This window comes from Pelophylax lessonae (assembly GCF_965119305.1).
Source record: "Pelophylax lessonae genome assembly, chromosome: 8".
Classification (NCBI taxonomy): domain Eukaryota; kingdom Metazoa; phylum Chordata; class Amphibia; order Anura; family Ranidae; genus Pelophylax; species Pelophylax lessonae.
In genome coordinates this window covers 168721223-168742410 of record NC_138775.1, presented here as the reverse complement: position 1 = coordinate 168742410, position 21188 = coordinate 168721223, and the positions used below count along the sequence as shown (strand labels likewise).

At 46.1% G+C, this 21188-nt stretch overlaps 1 protein-coding gene across 1 annotated transcript in view; it reads right to left on the bottom strand.

The window, feature by feature from the left end:
- Positions 1 to 21188, bottom strand: part of SLC25A24 (solute carrier family 25 member 24) — a 68922-nt gene that overhangs the window by 21257 nt on the left and 26477 nt on the right. Inside the window, exons 2-3 of the mRNA XM_082265270.1 lie at positions 10259 to 10385; positions 6301 to 6388 (exon numbers count right to left, since the gene is read on the bottom strand). Coding sequence (XP_082121396.1) covers positions 6301 to 6388; positions 10259 to 10385 — 215 coding nt within the window. The remainder of the gene's footprint in view (positions 1 to 6300; positions 6389 to 10258; positions 10386 to 21188) is intronic.

Sequence of the window (21188 nt, the reverse complement as noted above, 5' to 3'; positions counted from 1 at the left end):
CAGGCAGCAGAACGCTCCCCACGGCTTTTTCAGACCTTTTTAGGTCTGTCACATGTGCTCAAGGTGAACCTGCTCTTATCTTTGAAAAGCACAGGGTGCCAGTGGTGGACCTGCCAATTCTGGTGTTCAGTGGAAAATGCCAAACGAGTGCTGCGGTGCCAGGCAGTGAGCACGTCGAGCCCTCAGGCCACCCTCAGGAAGTCGGTTTCTGATTGTTTGTCAGACACATTCACACTAGTGGCTTGCTGAAGGGCATTTTCTAGGGCTCTAGCAGTGCTCATCCTGTTCCTCCTTGCACAATGGAGCAAATACCGGTCCTGCTGATGGGTCAAGTACCTTCTACAGCCCTGTCCAACTCTCCTAGATTAACTGCCTGTCTCCTGGAATCTCCTCCATGCTTATGAGAATGTGCTGTTAGACACAGCAAACCTTCTGGCAATGGCACATATTGATGTGCCATCCTGGAGTTGGACTGCCTGTGCAATATCTATAGGGTCCAGGTATCCCCTCATGCTACCAGTAGAGACACTGACCCTATCCAAATGCAAAACTAGTGGAAAAAAACTGTCAGAAAAGAGGAGTAGGGGAAAAAAAGGTCAGTGGCACAGGGTGACCGAGAAAATGATGGATAACTATTTAATGGACACAGAATATGGTTTGAATTACTTCAAAATGGGACAGTAATATTTATCAACAATATCCCTCAAGAAATATATTAAGATTTAATCCCACTTTACACTGTGAGACTTAAAGCCTGGAGTAGACCATTGCCATGAAGTCTGACTCCTGAATAATGAAAGCATTGCTTGGATGTGGGTTCCATGGTTAATTGTCTCACTTATTGTTTGTCTGTCAGCTAGTATTGTGTGCACTCCACCTAGGCTGGTTTAAGTGACTAGTTCATTAAATCACTGTCAACTATTCGTTGCTAGTGGGACAGTAGTATACTGTTTGCATTGGTTGTTCCTTAGAAATGTTAATTATATTTCTATATACAATTTCATGTGCATACGATAATGTAATCAGGCACCTGACCTGGTGGGGTATATATTCTGTGTGATTTGTTCAATAAACTTATCCAGATCTTATATAAGCTATTGTCGGCTCGTCTTGTATATTGCAGCTATAATATCTGAAATCTATGTTCAAGACTGGAGGAAGCGTTATACTGACGGAAGCACTCGAGCGGTGTCTGGGTCGGTTCCATCACAATAGCCATTATACTTAACAGGGCTATGAAATAAAAAGCTTGCCAATTTTGTTTCGCCAGGAAAATGAAGCTACATTCATCACTTTCTGTAATTACATATATGTGAGCATTTTTTTCTGCTAGAGGATTCGTATTTCTGTTGACCCAGTCCTAAAATTTAGGCTGGCCATACAGAGCTCAAATTTTGGCCAATTACTACTAAAGCATCTGAAATTGGAGCTGTGGGTGGACATGTCAGCGCCACCCAGCTCAGCAAACTTCTAGTGAAAAATAAAGGAGTTGGGTGGAAAATCATTGGCCAAACAGTGACTAAAGCCAATAAGAGGCATTGATGTTGAGTTATTTTGACCTCTGCGGGTGCTGCTGCTGCCTTAGTACCTCCATCCATGCTTTTTAGAGTGGATAGGGCTAAAATAGTAAAATCCCAACCTAGCCCCACCAGACATCAGAACCAGCCTGGTGACTTGACTTTTCTTCGCTGCAGTTAAAGTGGAAGTAAACCCTTTCTGTAAACTTAATAAGGCTTACCTGTAGGTACTATGAGTTTAAAAGATATTCACACTTCATGCAGTGACATGACTGGCACATGCGCTCTGAAGAGCCGGTATACCCATGCCGTCCCTTCAGAGCCCCGTGTCGTGGTCCGTGACTCCCGCGTGTATGCGTGGGAGTGACGTTATCGTGATGAGGCAATCAGATGGCCTGAGGACGTGAACCCGGAAGGAAGACCAAGTGAAGATAGAAGGTCTGTCAGAGCAAACAGTGCGGCACTGCAGGGCTTCGATCTAAGGCAAGTATATCATAATGTGTTAGTACATTATGTCTTTATTTTGCAGGGTTAAAGGAAAAAAATTGGCTCAGTTTTCTACCGCTTGCCCTCAGTATGACCTAGTGCCCTCAGTATGTTCCTTGTATGCATAGGACAATAAATCAGGGACTGATTGGCCAAAAGAAGTACTGCCTTTCTCACAAATGCTGCTTTTGAAGGGATTGCAAAAAGATTGAAAATCAAGAAAAAACTCAAGATATTTATACAAGTGGATTTTAAAATACAAAAATACAATCACTATTTTTTTTTTTTTTTTTTTGTATCTGCCAAGAGTTCAGCTCTAAAATACATCTAAATCCGAAAATGTATTATATTGCAGCTTTCCAGTCCTTAAAGAGGAGCTCTAGGCTCCATTAGAAAAACATTTAAAAAAGTCATCAGCTAGAAATACTGTAGCTGCTGACTATTATTAGGACACTTACCGATCCATGAATCCAGTGGTGTCTTCACCTGAGCTAATTTTTCAATCGGGTCTCGGGTGCTGCCACTGCCATTTCGGGTAAGGGAAACCTGCAGTTAAGCCTTGCAGCTTTGCAGCCAGCTCCCTAGCGTATGCATTGTGAATGGGCCAGGGGTAGGGGAAGGAGGAAAGGGGCGAACTTCCAGATGACTTTGCTGTGGCAAATACCTGTCAAAAGCAGGTACCCGCTCCCCCCGAAAGGCGCAAATTGGTGCAGCGGGGGGGGGGGGGGGGGGGAGCTCCGCTTAAAATGAGATGGCTGCAACAGTTCCCTTTTTTCAGTTTATTCTCACCTGGTGACCCTGCCAGTAAGACCTTTTTTACACAAGCGTACTTATGCAAAACCAATGAAAGGACCGCGTTTGCTTGCACGGGGCACACAGTGGATGCCTGGACACAGCCACTGCCCCCAATTTGACATTTAGGTACTTGCGAGTGCGTGCTCCTAAATAGACACAGTGCGAGTATGGCGACATGCACCCACACCGATATTAGATTGTGTGCAACCTTTACATTCCTATAGAAATTAATAGGACTGCCTGCACATGAATACACAGAACCATGCAGGCAAAAATGGCCCTAACACAGGTGTAAGTCCACAGTGTGAATAAGGCCTAAAAAAACTCTTCCTGTCCAAGGTGAAAAACACCCGCCCACTGTACTCTAAAGTGAAGCATTATTGTTAGCCTAGGCTGCGCACTCCAGATTAGGACTACATAACTCCTCATTTGAGGCTCTCCTCATTTCCATAACATAGGTGGAAGGTGTTCTGTAGTCTGGGAGGGGAGAACAGGGCAGGGCTGGTAAGAGTGAGGTATCAGCGCAGAAGAGGCAGAGTACATACAAGGTTACAAGCTTATTTGATTTCTGGTTAGGATTAATAGGTCTTTTTGCACTAACTGAACAGATAAAAGGTTTTCAATGGTATATTTAACAGACCTCAAAAGGGTCCAAAAGGAGGCAAAAAGGGAATTTAACTATTAGGGCTTACATACACTTAAATAAACCGGCCCCTTATTGTTTATTCACCAATCTACTACAAAGTGTCCTTCCATGGTCAACCACGTCAACTCCTCCCCTGATTGCCGATCACTGCTTAAGAACACCTAGCACTGCCCCTTGACCATAGCACAGCAAGTGGCTGCAGTGTTCTACATAGGGGTACAAAATCATTTACTGAACGAAGAACATGTACATGAATGAAAAGTGCTTCAGGTGTACTTAGGTAGTTCCAAGATTTAAAGCAGAACTTCACCTAAAATGATCATTCTCCTCTCCCAGTTTTGGAAACTTTTTTTTTTTTTTTTGATCGAGTACCCATTTATGGCAGGTGCCCACTCCCTCCTACTTTGTTAGTTTAAGTGAGCAGAGCTGAATTTGACCCCCCAACCCACCTGCCCACCCACAACCTCCTGGGACACAACACAGGTCCCAGGAGGCTGACGGACCATTCAGAAAGTGCAGCACGGCTCGCACATGCACAGTGGGGAGCTTGATGCCAAACAGCAGAAAGTCATAGTTGGCTTCCCACATCTAAGATGGCAGAGCCAGGGACCCGAAGACTGGCAAAGAGCTGGCTCGGGTGAAGACAGTGATGGATCCCTGGGCTGATAAGTATCTTCATTTTTTTATTTTTTTTTTTTTTTTTAAAGTCAGCAGCTACAGTATTTGTAGCTGCTGACTTTTAATGTGTATAGAAATGACTGCAGCTCCTCTTAAGTATATCGAGGGCAGGGGTAGGCAACCTTTGAGAGATGGAGAACTACCTGGACAACATGGAAGAGAGCAAAGATCACTGGGGTACAGCAATTTTTTAACTAGCAAACCCTCAATAAAAAGTAAGGATGGTGTGAAGAACGCTTAGGTAAATGTAAAAAAAAAAAAAAAAAGGCACTTTAAAAATATTATAAAAAAACTTAGACTACCTTAAATGTTAGCTTCAGTGAGAAGCTTGGCATTCCCCATTTTATTTTCATGTCTGGAGAGTAGTTGGTAACCCCAACAAGTCTGATGCAGGAGTCCATTGTAAAGTCAAAACAAGTGGCACTGCAGGCTTGTGTTCAGAAGTCAATAGGATGTAGGGGACTGTTAGGAGGTCAGCAGAGAAAAAGACTAGGGGTCAGTACAGTAGAGGATAGGGCATCAGCAGGGCAGAGGAGAGGGGGGGGGGTCAGCAAGGTGGAGTACAGGGTCAGTAGGGCAATGTGCATGAGTCTGTAGAGCAGAGATCAGGACAGCACAGTAAAAAGGGGGGGGCAGAAGTGCCCAGTTCAGGGGGGTAGGAGTGCATGGTATAGGGGCCGTCAGGAGGGCACAGTACTGGTTACGGGGTTACCTGTGCGCTGATCCCAACCAGCCCCCCTCTCTCGTCCATCCCACATGAAGAAGTCACCCACAAGTGCCAGGGAAGGCGCTAGCAAGGATGTCCGATGTAAGGTCACCTTACAGATTTTCTGTAAAGGTGGACTTCTACTTCAACCGCTTCCGGAATGCCCCACGCACATATATCGCAGCAATAAAAAGAGAGGTTGAGAACTTTGTTTTTTTCAGAATCATACTTGCCTAGGTGGATGCAGCATCAGTCCGGTTTGCTCGGTTCTCAGAGCTTCATGAGCAGAGAGCTGGAGACTGTCAATCTCCAGCTCTCTCTTCCCCCCCCCCCCCCTCTGCTGGGCGGGAGCGCTGGGCTGTGGAGGGGGCAGAAGCGACTGGCTCAGGCTTTTAGAATGAATTGCAGGAATCTGGGTGGATCCCGACCACATGGTTGTGATCTTTCCCCAACCTGGACTGGCTCTGTGATGTCAGCAGTCAGGTCTGCTGAAAACGGGTCACAGGAGTGTAGAACGAACTGCACCCTTGTGATCCACAGACGTACAGCCAAACATGCTTTGGCTGTACTCCTTTAGAAATGACAAATTAAATAAAACTGATCGAATTATATTTTTCCTGCATAACAAATCAAAGAATGGAATGAAAAAAATAGGCCTCCTCTGCACACTGCATTTGTCACTGAAATTCTATTTATTCTATTCAAAGCTGAACTCTAGGCAGAAATAGACTAGACAAATGAATGCAGTTACGTAATCATTAAAGGTTTTGGATTACTAAACATCCATACTCCCCTCCATGCCGCAGCGTTGGTGTGACACTGCAGTTGTCCCATGCTGGCTCTAAGACTGAAAGCTGAACAATCACACAACCGCTGCATGACCGTAAACTCTCAGTCTGCTCAGAGCAGAGAACAGTGACTGTCAGTCACCCCTCTCTGCGCTACCCCTTCTCCACTCACTGGAGAGCCAGGCTGGGGAGGGGCAGACACGGCTGGCTCCTGCTCTCAGATATATGATTAAAGGTGGAGCAGCCAGCGGTCAATCAGGTAGGTGGTGGATCCCGACAATACTGTTTTTACATGCGACTATTGCTAGCAGCTATTATAGCCGCTAGCAGTAATCACTGTGTTCTCCTAGCGGGAGGGATCCTCCCACTGGGTGAACACAGTGGCTCCACAGAAGGGTTTCCCCCATCAACACTGACTGACAAATTTCTTTCCTGCAACCCGTGGCTGCAGGAAAGAAAAATTGCACCATCTATGGCCGGCTTAAGAGGGGAATCCCCAACATTTTGGAAAGATGTCTTCTCACTTTTGGTTGGGTCTCCAGGGCAGGACATGAAGGAAACTTTCCGAACAAGGCATACAGAAAAAAAAATAAATAAACTGACAGAGGGGTTATAACCCTTCCTTAATGCGATTTGTTAGCATTAATAAAAGGGCTGCCCAGAAGTGGTCTGTAACGTACTTACCTTTTGAGGATTTTCTCAGCGTGGGCTGATGAAATGTGGATACCTAAAGTCTTAAGGGAGTTTAAGATTTCGGATGCTTCAATCTTTCCTGGAATGAGAAAGGTGAAAGATGAGTGGATGAAATGGTTATCCATGAAAATTAAAAAATATGCTCCAAGAATAATGCAAACATATAATCTCCATGCAAAAATGTTTTTTCTAAGCGACGTATGCATCACTATGTAAAAACACCCCCCCCCAATCCTTTCTTTGTAGTGTGACTCAATTAGCAGATGACAAATTCACACAACTCAACTGATGATAGCGACAATAGAATAACTTCATGTAAAGGGATCGTTCACACCTACAGCACCCAGTTGAACAACAAACTGAAAACTTTTAGATGGAGGTAAGTAAAAAAACAAAAATAATATATAGTTGCATAAGTGTGCACACCCTTAAATACTTTGTTGAAGCAGCTTTTGATTTTATTACAGAACTCAGTCTTTTTGGGTATGAGTCTATCAACATGGCACATCTTGACTTGGCAATATTTGCCCACTCTTCTTTGCAAAAACACTCCAAATCTGTCAGATTACGAGGGCATCTCCTGTGCACAGCCCTCTTCAGATCACCCCACAGATTTTCAATCAGATTCAGCTTAGGGCTCTGGCTGGGCCATTCCAAAACTTGAATCTTTTTCTGGTGAAGCCATTTCTTTGTTGATTTGGATGTATGCTTTGGGCCATTGTCACGCTGAAAGATGAACTTCTTCTTCATGTTCAGCTTTCTATCAGAAACCTGAAGGTTTTGTGCCAATATTGACTGGTATTTGGAACTGTTCATAATTCCCTCTACCCTGACTAAGGCCCCTGTTCCAGCTGAAGAAAAACAGCCCTAAAGCATGAGGCTGCCACCGCCATGCTTCACTGTGGGAATTTTGATTATTTGGTGATGTGCAGTGTTGTTTTTGCGCAAAACGTATCTTTTGGAAATATGGCCAAAAATTTCAACCTTGGTTTCATCAGACCATAAGGGCTCTTTCACACGGGCGGTCCGATCAGATCCGCCTGTCAGTTTTTTAGGCGGATCTGATCGGATCCTCCATGCAGCTCTATGGGGCAGCGGGTGTCAGCGGAGGTCACCTCCGCTGACACCCGCTGCCACCCGCATCCGATCCTGTGCTGAAATCTGGACGGATGGAAACCCTATTTTTCCATCCGTTCAGTAATCGGAGCGGAGCGGATCTGATGAGAGCGGACAAGCGGTCCGCTCTCCTCCGATCCCCCATAGAGGGCAGCGGGTGCTGAGACACCTCCCTCTCCGCTCTGCAAGCGGAGACGGAGCTGTCATCCGCCCGGCTCAGCGGGGATCGCGGATCGATCCCCGCTGAGCAACACGGATCCGCCTGCGGAGGCGGACCGTGTGAAGGAAGCCTAACACATTTTCCCACATGCCTTTGGGAGACTTCTGATGTGTTCTTGCAAAATTTAGCCAGGCTTGGATGTTTTTCTTCAGAAGAAAAAGGCTTCCGTCTTGCCACTCTACCCCATAACCAGCCTGGACTGGCTCTGTGTGAATTTAAAATAAATAAATAAATAAATAAAAAAAAAAAAAAAAAAACATAGTCTAAAAACAAAGAGGAAATAAAATTACATAAAAAAAATAAGAATGAATCTTACAACTTTAGAAATAGAGTAACAGGCAAACCCATCATGTTTGTGATTTTCCCCAAGAATACCATCAAGTTAGAATATTAAAAAATAATTTGCCAATACTGTGTACAGACAAAGATTTAAATTGAATATTGCATGCAGGTTGCCGTTTTTCTAGCAGATGAGCACCCACACTAGGGAATGCTCGTCGGCTTTTCTCATCTCAACAATGCCAGTCCACCTGGCTTTTCTATGCTGGGAGTTACCCTTGCAATATAAAGGCCTGTAGATACTGTCATTCTAGGGTGTTGGGTAAAACGTTTGTTACCACAGCTACAGATGAAGAGTTCCCTATACAACAATATATTAACTTGGCACAAATGTTGTAATCTATCTAATAAGCTGTATTTCCTGCAGCCTACAATATGTGGGTTGTACCACACATCCTTTGAGAACCCGTATAGAGGAAAATTATTGTGACACAAATAATCCTAATGCTAAGAATATTTCTAATGTAACATGTCACTTTAGGGAAAGCCATCAGGGCGATCTCTCCTCATTCCAGTTCAGAGGAATAGAACGGCTGTTTCACTCGCCAGAGGAGGGGACAAGGAGAGAAGGTTACTGGGGAGAGAGGCATGGTGGATTTTTATGATTAAAGACTGGATCACCTCAGGGGTTAACCTTAGGTCTGTTATGGTTTGGGTAATCAGCTGTGTAGCCACGCCCATAATGGCGGTATCCCCTCCCAAAACTCTGAGGGTCATGTTGAGGTCTGGTCCATTGTATTTAAACCATGGATCCAGGCACAGCCTTCAGGCTCTGAGGAAGAGGCACGGCCTCGAAACGCGTCAGCCCTCCGTCTCCTCTCCACGAGACATTAGACTTTCATAAAGAGACTGCTCTATGGAATTGAAATGCTGGAATATCACGCATGTTTGTGAGTAGCTGATTTTAAAATTTAGGTTATTAAAAAGCCCGCTGAGGATAATGCACTAGGCTGGTGCGCCCCTTTCTTTGTTTTTATTTGCAGTTAACCTTAGGTGGGATGTGGATCTGCACCTACATTAAAATGCCTCTCCCCAGTGCCCTTCCTCTCTTCCGGGTCCCCCTCCCCACACACACACCTAGTTTGTTATTTTCACCTATTTTTTTTTTTTTAATATATCATATCATTACTACAATGTCTGTGAAAACTAGTGGAATACAAAAAGGGACTACCTTGCATGTATTGCAGCCGATTTTTCCTTTTGATATTGCCTGTTATCAATTAAGACAATTAAGGGGTGGAGTTTGATTTTTAGAGCTACTATTTATTTCAAAGTTTTAGGTCTGTAATGTGGTTATGACTAAGGCCTTTTAGGCTGAAACACGTGAACTGATTTTATCTGCGTTTGCACGCTGTGGTTTCCGAAAGAAATAAAGATTTCTTAAGAGCAACAACCAGTGTGCAGATCATCTTTCTACATGTAGTGCAAGGGCCTGCCTGATTTGATACAAACTGAAAAGACTGCTTAGGTCTGTCCTCATTTTATGTAGTTTTGGTAAATCTTTACCGAGATTGTAAAATCAGATTGTATTGTGTATAGCCAGCATGAGCTAGTTGTGATGTCAGAGGCAGAAGCCAGGATGCCTTCAAGCTAGCACACAGGATAAAGCAAACATCTAAACAGATATGAAAGTTAGAGCAATTGGTTACAGAGAGGAGTTTTGTGTATAGTGCCCCCAATAGCTCAAGCATCCAGCTGATATCATGTTCAGCAGGTGAGCAGGCTACAGATAACTACTGACTCTTAAAAGGTGTAAAGTAGGAACACCATACCCAAGTGTTTCTGCTGGAGATGAACAGATTGCAATTACATCATATGTATAATTCATCACTGCAAATTCCCATGGACGCCTAGGAAAAAGGTAGAGAGTATTGTATCTGTAGAACAGAGTTTTTTTTTTTTGTAATCTTTAAGCCACCTCCATCCTATGTAGACTTCCCCTGTATATATGGAAATAAACACAGATCCCCAGAACCGGGCTGTGCATGTCTATAGATACAGAGCGTGGCTTGGCCCCACACTCCGCTCCCAATGTCTAGGATGCTGCGGAGACTCCTTTGAGAAAAGAAAGAGGGGGAGAAGAGCTGCTGTAGACGGGGACATCGCTGGATCAAGATCGGGTTCAGGTAAGTGTTTAAGGGGGGCTGGATAGAACATATTAAAATGTTTTTTTACCTTAATGCATTAGGGTAAAGATGGTTTAGCTGGAATTGGTCTTTAAATACATGCATAAAAGATATTAAAAAGCAGACAAAAGGAAGACTATTTCCTCACCATCACTGTTTTTGTCCAAGCTCGTAAAAGCAATTTTCATTTTCTTCTCATGTTCTTCTAGATATTTCATGAACTCTGCAAAGTCAAGTGTTCCATCTTTATTAACGTCACCAGCTGCAACAATTTTCTGAAAAAAGGCAACAGAGAGACAAACGATTATTTAAAATGATATCGAACAGGCCAATGCAACAGCTCTGCTTAACTCAACACTCCCCAGCACCATATACTTAGCTTTTCTTTGTTCTCCAAGTGCTCTATTTAGCTTCTGAGAACCAACAGAAATGCTGGGTACTTTTGGGTCAATGTCACTCACTCCATGTATCAGTACTAAGAAATCAACAGGTTCCATCACTGTCACATGGAGTCAGACTATTGTCCTATATAAGCTACAACTCGAGCAATTCATAACCTACCCACGGTGGCTTCTCCCAAACTCAGAAGCAGAATGGAGTGGTGGTAAAGGAAAGGAATAGTGAGCATTTAGGCTCCGCTCACATGTAGGCGTTTTGGGGGCGTTTTTCTGCTCTAGGATCAGCTCTCAAAACGCCCAACAAGACAAAGCCTATTCATTTCAATGACCCCTGTTCACATCTGAGTGTTTTGACGCTGTGAGCAAAACACCCAATGCTCAAAAAAGTACATGAGCTTCTTTTTGGGCAGATTACAGGCGTTTTCCATTGGTCTCTATTCAATCTAAAAAGGCCTGCACAAAAACCGCCTGTAAAACGCCTGCAAAAACGCCCATAAAAATGCCTGTAATAGCAACGCCAAGATGTGAACGTAGCCTTACTGCACGGGAGTGAAGGATCAAAACGAGCATATGGCTTTGCCATCATGGAGAGCACAGGTTTATTGTAAGGCCACATGCACACTGGACATCCAGTCTGTGTAGTCCTTGTACATCCAACCCCCCCTTTTTTTTTTTCTGTGCCTCCTCACAACCTGTTTTAACCCTGTAAATGTAACATCACCACACCACATCCGCATGCAAAGCACACAGTTGTGGGGTGATTACAGTGCAGCCCTATTCACCTGGAGGTATACCCAGCTGTGGCCACAGGATTTGTACACACCCAGCTGCTGCCTCTGTAGCTAAAGGGGGTTCAGTTGGGGGGGGGTGGTAAAAAAAAAAAAACTTAAACCATGCAGTCTTACCGCCCTCCAACGTCCCATGTGAACAAGCCCTTGGTCCACATCTGAGTGGCTGGGTTTACGGCAGCCTATTTCCATGGACTGCACTACCTGCAGAAATGCACAAAGAAGTTCCGACCCTTTTTGGCTACACCAAAAACACCCCACGCTTGCCAATGTGTGGGGTACCATTAGGAATTAATGGCACCCCTAAAGAGCATTGCATCTGTCCTTGTGCGAGGAAGGAGCATGATTTTAAGTGCGTTCCGTGACAAAGTAACGTAAACCAAGCCTTGTACAGTGGTGCCTTGAGACTGAAAACACTTTTTAAGGGCGGCCCAACTGTAAAAAGACTGAGAAACACTGTGCTAGACGCCCAATGTGCATGTGGCCTAAAGTAAACACTGCAATAATACACACTATGTCCTGAAAAAATATATGACACATGCCCTTTAGGAATGGACATAGTATTCCAGATAGAAAGTGCACATCTATCCAAATCTAACCAACTAATATTTGGTGGACTTGGGTCTTCCTTAGTTGGGTGTACATAAACATATCAGATCCTGGAAAATGTCCATCTTGGGGAATGTGAATTTTAAGATTTTTTTTTTTTGTTCCGTTTTTAAACTTCAAGCCTTTGGACAAGCCCCCTAAATATGAACTCATCAAGAATGAATTTAGACAGCCACAAACATTTTACATTGCTTTAGACAGCCACAAACATTTTACATTGCTAGGTCAGCGATGGCAGCCTCCATATTTATTAAAGTAGAACTGAAGGCAAAACTTTTTTTTGTATAGAGTAAGGGAAGCTTTAGAACCCTTGTCAGAGTTTTTTTTGCCATGTTTGTCATATTGGGGAGATTTCCCTTCATCTCTTGTCCCATAGCCAAAAGAAGTGAGAAATAATCCCTCCAAAATAAGAAAATCCCTAGTAGAAATAGTGTCCCCACTGGAAGATTTCCCCTCTAGTCCTGTTTTGGGGACCACTCAACATTTGAGACTTTGGGTAATGATCACCAGGACAAATAAAGAGAATTAATCTCTCTAATGGGGTCCGGACAGCAATAAAAACCTGAGAGGTGTTCTAATCCCTCTATTTAAAGCTGGAATAAAAGTTTTGCCTTCAGTTATACTTTAAGGCAAGTTTTCTTTGGTTGCAGATTTGTTGCGCGTGACGTTCAGCCGAAAAAAAAAACAAAACAAAGTGCACAGGGCATAGGCCCAGTCCATCTCTCTCCGCTACTCTTACCAAAAATTACTTGCTGTAAAAATAACAACTTAGACTTGCTCTGTGTTACTGAAGTGGTTGGGGGGGTCACAGCGTTGTAAAACTGAGCATTTAGGACAGTGTTCAGAAGCCTGAGAAACCCAATGGAACATTATTATTGCAATTGTTCCATACAAATGCAGATCAAAGGGAAGACATTTAGGCTACATGCACACAGGCAGTTTGGTCCGTTATCGTCAAATCCTGGTGTTTTTGGGTGCCTGAGGGGCACAGGTGCAGCATCCAGCCCTGCTGCCAACAACCCGTCACAATCTATGACAGGATGAAATATGTGGTGCAATACCAAGCATTCCTAACAGTTAGGGCTGTATGCCTTGAGAACGCGCAGGAGTCAGGGTATCGCGCGCCGAGCAGCACGCAGGAGTCAGGGTATCGCGCGCTGAGCAGCGCGCAGGGAGTCAGGGTATTGTGCACTGCCCAGAACGAAAAAATGACCCCCCCCTCCAATACAAATCTCCATCCCCAACCCCCCCTCCCACCCCAAACTCATATCCTCCCTACTGTCCACTATTCACACCACCACGGTCACTGCAGCACTATGCAACACAAAGCTTTGGGCAGTCATGGCATCAAGCAGTCTCAGAACCCGGGTCAGTCAGAAAAAGATACCAGACCCATACCCTGAATACCTAGCACTAGTAATCCCCCCGACCCCATCTCCTTTTAGACATTTTTATGCTGAGGTTTCGGGTTTCTGTTTTTTTTTTTTTTTTTACTCAGCCATTCATTTTTCTTTTTTTTTTTTGTTTATTCATTTTTGTAGTGTTGCATTAAAAATGTCTTTGAGAGCTAACTTGATTATGATTAGAGCAGAAACAACTGAAACAAGTAGAACATAATATTACCACCATCCCCAAGTGTGCTTCTTATCAGTTTTTAAATGACTCACTATATGACAAAGTGCACATTTATAAAGCCAACACACTGACTGGTATCAGACACTAGGCCAGAGGGGTTTAGTGTTCATGTTTTATTGTAGTCATTCAAACCAGAAGCCATTCCAGGGATAGGCTGTAGTCCGTTTACTCTCTGCATAGAAACAAAGTACCATAGCTAGCAGTATAGGAAGAAATTTGTTTATTTAAAAGGTGTGTGAGGCAGGTCACTGCTTGCAACTCTAAAAAGGTTCTCTCTTGACATAGGCAAGAACATTCATCTAGGAAGCAGGAGTATTAGGATGTGAAAAAAAAAATAATTTATATCCTAAGGCCTCTTGCACACTACAGCTTGAAAAAGCTTAGTATCACTTTTTTCCTTCATGGAGCTAAAATACAGGCCATTATATCTAATGTGCCTATACATACCCACGCACACACATACGTAAACAAGCGCCACGCATTCTTCAGTAAAGAAAAGGGAAAAAAAAAGGAGCATTTTAGGTCAGTAATTTACGCCCCATGCGCGCAAATACACGCAAATGCCCATTTGCATATTGTACAAAATGAGAAAGTGAGAATAAGCTTGCTCGCAAATGCACGCAAATTCGTGAATGCACACAATTATATATATATATATATATATATATATATATATATATATATATATATATATATATATATATATATATATATATATATATATATATATATATACACACACATATATATATATATATATATATATATACACACACATATACATATATATATATACACACACATACATACATACATATATACACACACACACACACACAAATAAAAACCACCTCAAACATGTCTAAAAAAGTCGGTGCTCAGACAGGAGTATCATGTGCAAGAGGCCAAATACACTTTCTATATCATTTCAGTGTGGTATAAAAACAAACATAAAAAAAAAAGAAGGCAGTACAACGCTACATAGAGAATAGGTTTCCATTATTCCCTGGGGGGGAACATTCTTTCCACCATCAGGTTTATGCAACAAAGCATTTCACAGAACAAAAATGAAGTGCAGTAACTATTAGTTTACCTTCACAACTACAGTATGTGTTGCAGTAAAACAGCAGTTTACTGCAAGGGACATTAATAGTGAAGTGTGGGTTTTTAAAAAAAAAAAAAAAAAAAAAAAAAATCGAGAAGTCATATTCATCAAGGTGGATGCAGTTTTGGTCAGATGTTGTATCTGTCCCCCACCACCTCCAAGATCAAGAACCGAGCAAAGACCACTGATCGCTCGTTCTCAGGTTTTTCAGTGAGCAGACAGCAGTGAATGTCAGTCACTGGCTCTCTGCTCTGCCCCTCCAGCTATTACTGGAGCACCAAGCTTTGGAGGAAGTGGGAGCGACTGGCTCAGGCTCTCAATGGCACGCCCAGAGGCCCAGGCAGCTGCCGGCCAGACATCTGGGCACATCCCAACATTATTGTCAGGATCCCTGCAGAGCCTGTGCAAGCTCTGTGATGTGAGCTGAGAGCAAACTTTAGCCCGCTGTCGGCTGAATCTGGGTCACAGGAGCACAGAAAGTGCACTCCTGTGACCCACAGAAGAGCTATGGCCAAAAGAGCTTTGGCAGTTCAATGCATTTAACATATGTCAAATGAAAGGAGGCATGTGCCAAGCCATAGGGATCATTACAGGTATACATTATGATGTGTAAGGTAAAGTCCTCAGGCCTGGAAAAAAAATGTTTGTAAATGGATAGCAAACTGGCTAAAAGACAGAATTCAGAGAGTAGTGGTTAATGATTCTTACTCTGAATGGTCTAAGGCCATTAGTGGTGTACCCCAAGGTTCAGTGTTGGGACCCTTACTTTTTCATATCTTTATAAATTATATAGGGACTGGGATTAAAAGTACCAGTTCAGTGTTTGCAGATGACACCAAGCTTTGCAGTGTAATAACTTCTTTAGATGTCCAATTTACAAGCTTACTTTAACCACTTTACCACCAGAGGATTTTGCTGTCTTACGTCCAGGCCACTTTTTGCAATTTGGCACTGTGCCAATTTAACTGACAATTGCACGGTCGTGCGACGCAGTACCCAAACAAAATTTACGTCCTTTTTTTTTCCCACAAACCGAGCTTTCTTTTGGTGGTATTTGATCACCTGTGTGATTTTTACTTTTTGCGCTATAAACAAAAAAAAAAAAAAAAGAGCGTAAATTTTGAAAAAACTGAATTTTTGTAAAATCTTACCTGTAAAATTCCTTTCTCTGAGTCCTCCAACAGTCGCCGCCTCTTCATATTCGTCACAATGGGGTATTAGACTTTGCTCCGAAGGAGTAGCTAGGCAACAGAATATGTTAACATTAAAGCTTTTAACATATCCCACCCTCAAGGGGTGGTCCCCTCAGTCAATACCCTCCTACTTCCTGCAACCATATCTCAGTTTCAGTGGAATAGCAGTAGAGTATACAACCAAACCCCAAAAGAGGAGCGGGGGCGGCGACTGTCGGAGGACTCAGAGAAAGGAATTTTACAGGTAAGATTTTACAAAAATTCCGTTTTCTCTTACGTCCTCCGACAGTCGCCGCCTCTTCATATTCGTCACAATGGGGACGTCCCAAAGCAGTGCAAACATGAGGGGTGGGAAACGCATCCGCGCCGCAAGGCAACGCAGTCTCCGCATCAAAGAAAGGAACCTTACCAAAGGAAGGAAACCAGCTGGGCAACAGGAAAAAAATTGCTCAACAGGAGCAACAACCCAGGAAAAAACAAAGAACCAGGGGATAAAAACCTATCCCAACAGCCAGAGGTCCCAACAAGGGACCCTAGGGAACTGCCGCACTAAGAACCTTGCGGCCAAAGGAAGCATCCGCCGATGCCTGAACATCTACCTTGTAGAATTTTGTGAAAGTGTGCACGGTCGACCAGGTCGCCGCCTTACACACCTGGGCTACAGAAGCCCCATGACGACAGGCCCAAGACGTACTCAGATATCTAGTAGAGTGCGCCTTCACAGGCACAGGGGGAACCTTCCCCTGCAAAGCATATGCCTGTTCAATGGTCTGCCTGATCCATTTGGCGATGGTAGAGGCAGACGCCGCCATGCCCTTCCGAGGACCCTCAGGAAGAACAAACAAGGAATCCGTCTTTCGAAAAGACTCAGTCGATTTAAGGTAAACCCTTATCGCCCGAACAACATCCAAAGAATGTAGTCTCACCTCTTTCGGATGTTTAGGCTTCGCGCACAGCAAAGGCAAGACAATATCCTCATTTAGATGGAATTCCGAAACTCGCTTTGGAAGAAAAGAAGGATTAGGTCGCAAGACCACCTTTTAAAAGTGAATAACCAGATACGGAGACTTGCAGGACAAAGCCGCCAGCTCCGACACTCTGCGAGCCGAAGTGATCGCAACCAAAAAGGCGACCTTTTTGGACAACATAGACAACGAGATCTCCCTGATCTGTTCAAAAGGAGCACGTTGTAACACAGATAGAACGAGATTCAAGTCCCAAGGGGGCAGAGGATCCCTCCTAGGAGGAACCAGATGCCGCACACCCTGAACAAAAGTGCCAACCAAGGAGTTTGAAGCCACGGGACGTTGAAAAAGAACGGCCAGCGCAGACACCTGACCCTTTATCGTAGCCAGCGCCAAACGCTGATCGACACCTGTTTGAAGGAAGGACAACACTCGGGAAACCGAGTACGTGCGGGGTGAAAACCCCCTGGACTCACACCAAGCAAAATAGGCCTTCCAAGTACGGTAGTAAACCTTCCCCGAGGAAGACTTCCTCGCGTTGATCAAGGTATGAACGACCTCAAGGGAGAGACCCCTCTCCTTCAGGACCTCGGTCTCAACAGCCAGGCCGTCAAAGCCAGCGACTGTAAAGCAGGATGGTATATCGGCCCTTGAGACAGGAGATCGTCTCGAAGAGGCAGACGCCATGGGGCGTCGACCGCCAGATTCACGAGGTCTGCGTACCAGGACCGGCGTGACCAATCCGGCGCCACAAGAATCACCGTGCTGCGTTCCGAGTGTAACCTGCGAAGGAACCTGGACAGCAACTGAATCGGTGGAAACGCGTACATCAGCTTGTACTGATGCCACGGGGCCACTAACGCGTCCAACGCGTCTGCCCGAGGGTCGCGCGCCCTTGCCACGAACCTTCTCACCTTGTTGTTGAGACGAGACGCGAACAGGTCCACATCTGGAAGACCCCACTTCGAGCACAACATCTGGAAGACAGCCGGGTGGAGAGACCATTCCCCCTGATCTAGGGTCTGGCGACTCAGATAGTCCGCCTGCCAGTTCTCCACCCCCGGAATGTGAACCGCCGTTATCGCCGGGACATGAGTCCCGGCCCAGGACATGAGTCCCGGCCCAGGACATAATGTCGGCCACTTCCCGAGCCGCTCGGGCACTCCTGGTGCCCCCTTGGTGGTTGATGTAGGCCACCGCCGTGGCATTGTCCGTCTGCACCCGAACCGGGCAGCCCTGCAGCCGGTCCGTCCAACGATGAAGACAGAGATTTATCGCACGCAATTCCAGAATGTTGATCGGAAGGGAGGACTCCTCCTCCGACCAAGTTCCCTGGGCGGACAGAACGCCCAGAACACCACCCCAGCCCGACAGGCTGGCATCCGTGGTGATTACCGTCCACGAGATAGGACGAAAAGACTTGCCCCCCGACACCATCGGGGACTGGAGCCACCACAGAAGGTCTCTTCTGGTGCGATGGCCCAACGAGATTTGAAGATCCAGAGATTGAGGTCGCCCGTCTCACCTGGACAGGATCTCCGCTTGGAGACCCCGCGTGTGAAACTGGGCGAAGGGAATCGCCTCGAAGGCCGAGACCATCAATCCCAGACATCTCATGCACGTCCGTAGAGACGAGTTTGGAACGTCCCTGAGGGACCTGACTTCCTCCTGAAGAGTTCCGAGTTTGTCTCCCGGCAGGAAGACCTTCGCCTGAACCGAGTCCAGGATCATTCCCAGGTAGGGAAGACGAACCGACGGACTCAGTGTCGACTTTGGAAAATTTATCGTCCAACCAAACTCCTGCAGAGTTTGCATCGTGACAGACAGGTCCTTCTCCAGACCCTGGCTGGTCGCAGACCGAACCAGAATGTCGTCCAGATACCCCAGGACAGAGATGCCCTGGGCTCTCAATAATGCCAGAACCGGTGCAAGCACCTTGGTGAGAACCCGCGGAGCCGAGGCGAGACCAAAAGGTAACGCCACGAACTGGTAGTGATCCTCCGCAATGGCGAATCGAAGGTACCTCTGGTGACCCTCGAAAATGGGGATGTGAAGATACGCATCCTTCAAATCGATGGAGGCCATGAATTCCCCTGGAACCAGGGCAGCCACCACCGACCGCAGGGATTCCATGCGGAACTTGCGAACCCGCACAGAGCAGTTTAGAGCCTTCAAGTCCAGAATTGGACGAACCTTGCCCTCCTTCCTGGGCACGGTGAACAGATTGGAATAAAACCCCCGAAATCTGTCCCGATGAGGCACCGGAACCACCACTCCCTGAGCCCTCAGGTCTCGCACCGCCAGGTGCAGGTCCCGTAAACGCTCTGGAGACAGTTGAAGATTTGAGGGAAAAAATCTGCTCTCCGGCCGAGAGAGAAACGCGATCTTGTAACCAGATCGAACGATCTCCTGAACCCACCTGTCCCGCACGTGGGCCAACCAGGGTTGAAGAAAACCGAGCAAGCGTCCCCCCACCCCAAAACTGGGTGAGGGCGCCCCATCAGGCCGCACTGTTATGGGCAGCGGGTCCGGACTGACCGGACTTCTGTTTACCAGACCAGGGCTTCTTTTGAGAGCCTTGTCCTTTGAACGGTTTGCCCTTGTAGTGCGACCGAAAGGCACGAAAGGACCCCTGAGGGGGCCGAAAATTAGCATGCTTCTTCCCAGAAGCCCCCTTAGCCTTGGGGAAATGGGGCAAGAGAGTGCTCTTACCTCCGGTGATCCCCTTAATCAACACATCCAAGGACTCCCCAAAAAGGCGAGACCCATCATAAGGCAGATTGGCTAAGGTCTTACGTGAAGATTGGTCCACCGACCAACACTTCAACCAAACCAGGCGGCGAGACAACACCGCCACGCTGTGCACACGTCCGCATCACACAGATACATGACACCCTGGTGGATCTGATCCACCATATCCAGGGTCGCCGGCGAGGCCGAATCGGCCACTAGGACGCGACTAAGCATCTGCGTCCAACTTGCGACAGCCTGGGCCGCCATGAGAGAGGCAAACAGAGCCTTAAGCATAGAACCCGTAACAGAATAAGTATGACAGGCAAGAGACTCCATTCTTCTATCCGTGGCATCACGGAACACCGGGGAATCCTCTGCAGGAATCGCAGTGGATTTGTTCAAAACCGCAATTGCGTGATCCACCGGGGGTGGTACACACCACCGATCATCAGTGGAAGGCGAAAAAGGATAACGCAGCTTGAACCTACTTGGCACAGCAAAAGGTTTGCGTAAATTGCGCCATTGTTCCTTAACAGCGCGCTGAAAATCATCACTGCCGGGAAAAACCTGCGGCATCCTGCGTTTTCTCTGCGTCCCATAAGCCGCCAAGGCAGCGGGGGGACACACTTCATCCTGCAAACGCAGCGTTTGTTTTATGGAAGCAATCAATTCATCCATGATTGCAAGCTCTTCAGGCGAGCCAGGGGGAGAATTATCCACCCCTTAAACTTCAGCCTCCACCTCGGACCCCACTAGATCCAGGGAGGAGCGGGACCCCGATAAGGAGACCCCCGCCATAACAGCCCCATCACCTTCACCCTCAGAATCAGAGGAAATAGAAACTCTGGGTCTTTTAGTAGATTGAGCAGCCACCAGCATCTGCACCTGAGCAGCAAGGCCAGCCACAAAAGTGGCCAAATCCCCCCCTGGGGGGGAAACAGCGGTCCCCTGGCTTTCCACCAAGGTGGCAGGAAATTTGCCCTCCTGAGAATCCATTGCCCCAATATGATATGCCGGAGAATAAAGGATTAACTGCCCCTTTAACAAGCGCGGCGAGCGCAGCCCACCGCACCACACACAAGCACAATGAGACCCCCACAGGGACAATAAACTGACACAGGCAATGGATATAGCAAGAACAGAAGGATAGAACCTGAGGAGACCCTCGCCGCTGCTGCTGCCTCGATCGGTGTACCCAGGAGAAGAGGAAGTGATGAGACCAGGGCGCTCTATTAAAGCCTATGGGAGGCTACAAGAAAATGACCGCCATGCATGTAGAACATGCGGCCGGAGCAAGTGTAGGCAAAATGGCGCCGTTTGGCGCCGAAACCGCCGCTCCTCAGTACAGTAATGCACATAACACCATCCACATAAAAAGCATGGCAGATCGCCGCAGCGATCGCTGTATAGTGCCCAAACATGCCACAAAACATGCCCCACAACACACAGCTTCTCACACTGACAAGGCTGACACAGACAGTGTCACACAGCTCTCCGCCCCCTTGCAGCCCGCAGCATGCAGCAGAATGATAGGGAGACAAACAGTGAGAACAGAGGCAGGTTACACAGTCCCAGACTGACACCCCCCCCCCCCAGACAGACAGGTCCCCACATAGATACACTTACCTCTCAATGGCGTGGGGGACCCGCAC